This window comes from Malania oleifera, chromosome 9 (genome assembly GCF_029873635.1).
Source record: "Malania oleifera isolate guangnan ecotype guangnan chromosome 9, ASM2987363v1, whole genome shotgun sequence".
Classification (NCBI taxonomy): Eukaryota; Viridiplantae; Streptophyta; class Magnoliopsida; order Santalales; family Ximeniaceae; genus Malania; species Malania oleifera.
The window spans coordinates 32,296,237-32,301,388 of record NC_080425.1 but is presented as its reverse complement, the minus strand read 5'-3'; the positions used below and the strand labels follow the sequence as shown (position 1 = coordinate 32,301,388).

The 5,152-nt window shown below is 35.9% G+C and overlaps 1 protein-coding gene across 1 annotated transcript; it reads right to left on the bottom strand.

Moving 5' to 3' along the window:
• Nucleotides 1-690: 690 nt before the first annotated feature.
• On the bottom strand, nt 691-4,786 carry LOC131163415 (probable WRKY transcription factor 9). Its single transcript, XM_058120005.1, has 5 exons — nt 4,547-4,786; nt 4,278-4,415; nt 3,464-3,826; nt 3,216-3,329; nt 691-1,539 (listed from the first exon to the last, which is right to left on the bottom strand). The coding sequence occupies exons 1-5, from the start codon at nt 4,784-4,786 to the stop codon at nt 691-693; spliced, it is 1,704 nt and encodes a 567-aa protein (XP_057975988.1).
• Between the last annotated feature and the right edge of the window lie 366 nt (nt 4,787-5,152).

Sequence of the window (5,152 nt, the reverse complement as noted above, 5' to 3'; positions counted from 1 at the left end):
CTTATCTTTAGATCTTCAATTGTCCCATTACTCTCTGTTTGTTCCATATAATAAAGTGTTAACCTGTTCATTAGGTAGGTACTGTAAAAATAAGGAAACAACACTAGGTATCAGAGACTAATTGGGGAATGGAAGTATGTATCTTAATGTTTTGATAATGACATTCCATCATTATACTAATTTGGGAAGTGAATGCATCTTAAGGGACCTCTATGTTTGAGGGATGATGTGAGAACTCTGAGAAAAATATATGCCTATGATGAAATATATATGAATCTAGCCATATGTGCACTTGCTTTGAAATAGCTAGAGGATTGTCAACAGGAATAGTACTGCAACAATTGTAACTTAAAAGTTTTAATTCCGGTAACATGTAAATGATAGGGCATTCCCAAAAATTAAATGGAAGATACTTCCAAGTGGAAATATAATCTCCAAAACACACACACACACGCACACACATTAAGGGAAGACAAAAAAATAAATAAAATTAATTTGAATGTATCATCTATTAATGAATGTAACCTTATTGAGCATATGTATATATCCAACTGTTGGCATTTAAGATAATTAGTACGTACATGATCTAATTAGTATCTAACTAATTAGTTGATTCTTCAATTCAATATTTATTTCTCATTGCATGCACAATCATATGTTTTTACATATAGGTTATTTCTTTGTGAGTGCCTACTGTTGATGGAGCTTACCATTTGCAGGGAGAGAGGACTCAGGTTGAACCCAATTACTGCCGCTGGTGCTGCCACTCTCTCCAACAAAGGAAGGCTGCGCTGCAGGTTGAGCCCCGCTAGTACTCCTCTGGGTATTATTTTTATTCATGAGAGATGAAATGGCAGCAGCCACTGCAACTCTAAACTTTGGATCCGAAGCAATGGCGCTTACATTTTCGGCCATCGATTTATTTTCCCCTTCTTGTTGCTGTTGATGATCTCCTCCTCCATCACTATGATCACCGCCACCACCATCATCGTCTTCTTCCTCTTCTTCAGTTTTCCATTTAGCCTTCCCTATATTAATAATGCTGCTGCCCGGAAAAGTACTATTAATGGCATTAGTACCAATCATATGATGTCGATGAAGGTTGGATTTTACAGAATTGGAAGGCATCCAGCTGGCGAAGCCCATCGGATCCGATGAGGGAGTAGCTGTGTTTGCATTAACGTTGTTGCCGGTGAGATCAAGCACGATCCCTCTGGAAGGGTGAAGTGTACTAGTGTTGCTGGTATTATTAGGGTTAATGCTGTGTATGACTCTTGTTGGGGTTGATGATGAGTGAAAGGGAGATAATGGTAAAGCTGGGTTGTTGATGTTTATGACATAGGATGAGCTGTTGGGGAGGAGGGGTTCTTGGTTGAGGTTGTAGTTGATGCCATCTGCGTAAGAACTGCTGGAGTCTACAAGGAGAAAGCTGGAGGATGCTGTGGAAGCCATTGCGGTTGCACCCACGGGGAGTGGATGGTTGTGTGTCCCTTCGTATGTTGTTATGAGTATTGACATGTCCTCTAAGCATCTTTGCACCTGATGTATATTCATTAGCGAGAGGTTGAATAAGCTAGCTCATTGATGCATAAAAGGAAGAAAGCATTTATAACTTAGGAGCTATCTAGTATATATGATTACAATCACAATTTGAAGTTTTTTTTTTTTTACTAAAAGTCTCATGGTTAAAATTTGATAATTTTATGTTAGAAGTCTTAGATTTGAATTTTAATGAGTGAAAAAGAGTGTGGGATGAGAGACCCAGGGCCAGCTCTTCACAATATGAGACCCTAGGTGAATAGTTTAATTAGGGATCCTTAATATTTTGCTTAATTTTTATTTTTATTTAAAATTAAATTTTCTAACTTTTTAAAATGCAAAATCACTAATTAAAGTTTTATATTTAAGATTACATTGAGACTTGAAAAAAAAAAAGAATTAAATTACATTTACTTTACTTTTCAAAATACAATTTCATTTACTTTTGAGATAGTGAGAAAGTCAATGTATGGGAAGAGATGACATCATAAATAATGTTAACATTTGAAAAAAAATTGGAGACCCCAACTTTTGAGATAGTGGGAAAATCAATGTATGAGAAGAGATGACATCATAAATAATGTTGATATTAAAAAAAATTTGGGGACTCCAAAATTTGCAAACTGCTCAATGGCCTTATGATCAAGCCGGCATTGGAGAGACCTCCCATTGTGTAACTTAAGCGTAGCTAGCTAGTGTAGGCTTCTAATTGATTAAAAAAAATAAATTAAATCAACCCCAACTATATAAATTGTTTCGTGCACTGCATTAATCCCCCAAGGCTCAAGGCTTTCTTAATAATTAATAAGAAGCTAGGTTTAGGCTTTGGGGATGCGTTTTTAAATCAAGGTATGACCTTTAATTTGTATTTTAAGGATACTCATTAGAATAGCCTATTAAGCATTTGTGAATATGTGAAATAAGTTCTGAATATAATTAGAATTGTCTCTAAATCTGAATTTGAAATTTGAATTTCTTTAATAATTTAGAAACTAACCATTGAATATGCAAGATAGGACTTGGGAGAGGCATGAAGAAGATATTATGCTGTACCATGGAATTTATATTTTTTAGGGCAGAAACATCTATTAGGAGTCTCTTAATCTACTTCGAGCTGAATTAATAATGAGAAAAATCTTTGGGTTAGTAATTAATATTATGAATTTTATAATTTTTAGCACAAAAAATGTCTAAAAGAGTCTCTTGAATAGGCCTCTCATTGAACTAGTAAAATGTAGTTAAATGCAAACAAACAAGGCCATAGTAGAGAGAGGTAGAGGGGTCGATCTAGATCTTGGTGGGCTAGTCAACTATACAAACAGTATGTTCCCAATAACAGCATTGTATCAAAAATAAAATAAAATAAATTAGGTCAAATATTAACATCATCTTAATATTTAGGTGGAGAATAAAAAATGAATAGGCTGGTTATTCCGGTGGAGTAATTAACGGCCCCAAGAACTCAGATACCATAGTACAAAAATAAATAAATAAATAAATAAATAAGATATGTGTGATAAACACTCTCTTAAATGAAAAGAATTTTAAAATTGGCCTGCAATAAGATACTAATCATACACCCCTCCATGGAATGTGTATCATAGAATTTTCTTTTTTGTATGGAATGAGCTCTAGTATCATAGAATTTTGTGTGTGTGTGTGTGTGTGTGTATTACCTGTTTTCTAACTGGACATCCGGGAGCAACTGTGCAGCGATAATAGGCTCGCGGGCAGGGATTTCCTTTCGCTATTTTTTGGCCATATTTCCTCCATTGACACCCATCATTCATCTTCACAAAAATAAAAAAATAAAAAAAATAAGTTGAAATAGATCCATTCTTATAAGTAGTTTCCAGTATACACGGGAAGGGTAATTTATAGGGAGTATATAATTAATTAAGTTTGAATTGGAATGAATACATACTGTGGCGGATTGACACCTTGCTCTGACCGAAACCCTAGCTTTTCTGCGAGGCATTGGGGAATTTAAGGCCACATGGTTAGTCATTCCCGCTGCTAAGTCATTTTGCATGTATGGTTGTAGTTTATTTTGTACTGCAGCAAACGTAGCAGTCGTGGTTTCTTCCTTGTTATCTTCCTTATCATGACCGTCTCTTTCATGTTGACTGCTTGTGCTAGTTTGGAGCCTCAGCGTCAACCCTAATTCATCATCATCATCCCCCTCTCTACCGTGCTCTTCTTGGGATGTGGCTGGTGATTTACTGCTGTTGGGGTCTTCATTAACAGAATTGTGGTTACCACAGAGGGAGAGAAACATTTGAGGTTCCTAAATAATAATTAAAAAAAACATATTCTCAACGCATACTTAACCAAAAAAAGAAAAAAGTCTAAGATCAAATATACACACATACATATGTATGTATTACTTATCACCAAAAACAAATATATATATATATATATATATATATATATATATTATAGTAAAAACTCTTGGCGGTTTGATATTTGAGTAATATTGCTATTCATCAATGACAAGAAGGGAAAATAAGTATTTTGGGAATTGAAATGGTGTAAAGTTTGAAATGGTTGATCTTTTCACACTCATTCAACTCCAAGAAATCAATCATGGGGCTGCAGATTTGTAGTGAAGAATTGATGAGATAGATTTCTGATGATGACTGTATAGATAGAGTTTCCTAATTTTAACTAATATGGTTGAATTAATGAAGGGAATTGAAAAGCAAATAAATTTAAGAAAGGAATGATGAATGGGTGACCTGGGTTTGGGTATTGTGATGGAGAATAGAGAACTTCATGTGGAGATGGTAGTAATCTTTCAAAGCTTTGTCCAGTGCGGTCCTCAAGACTTGGTTATCCTCTTTCACGCGGTTGATCTCCATCTTTAGCGCACATAACTACTAGTACAACAAGAGGGCAGTAGTAGTGCACCTACTTATGCATCATCATCATATATAATACATATACACAGAAGCACTCACACACACAGATACAAATTAAGAGAGAGAGAGAGAGAGAGGGTACGTACCTGTCTGTTCTTGAGATTGTTCAAGTGGGAGGATGTTCCTGCCGATGCAGCAATATCATCATCGGCTTCTAATGCTGGGGCTTTGTCTGATACACGTACCTTTCTTTCCTCAATATCATCATTTTCTGCATCCACCATTGATCTTCGTATCCTCTCTCCATCCTCCTGATCCTTTCCAGCTTCATCATCTTCCTGCACTACTTGCAGCTGACCAGCCTCCATCTTCAGGGACAGATCCATTTCTATCCCACTTCTATCAGCTGCCCTATCTATCTTCATCTCTCTCTCTCTCCAGGCACCCCCCAGCCAGTTTATTTCTCTCTCTCTCTCTCGCCCCCTCTCTCTGTATTACTGTTAACGCTGCTTTTGAGGCACCAAAGTCAATTCCCTCGTCTCAAAGACGTATTATTAGACACATAAGGACGCATCTAAGTTGACTTTAGTTAGGGTCCTTAAAATTAACACTGCTACTACTTGATTACATATCTATATTATATAATTAATCAATTTAGAAAATTATTAATGAATTGGGCACCCTCTGGTAATATTTGTTCAGTTGGATCCTAGCCAATATGGTAGCTGCTAGGAAAACAATAGTATCCCCTA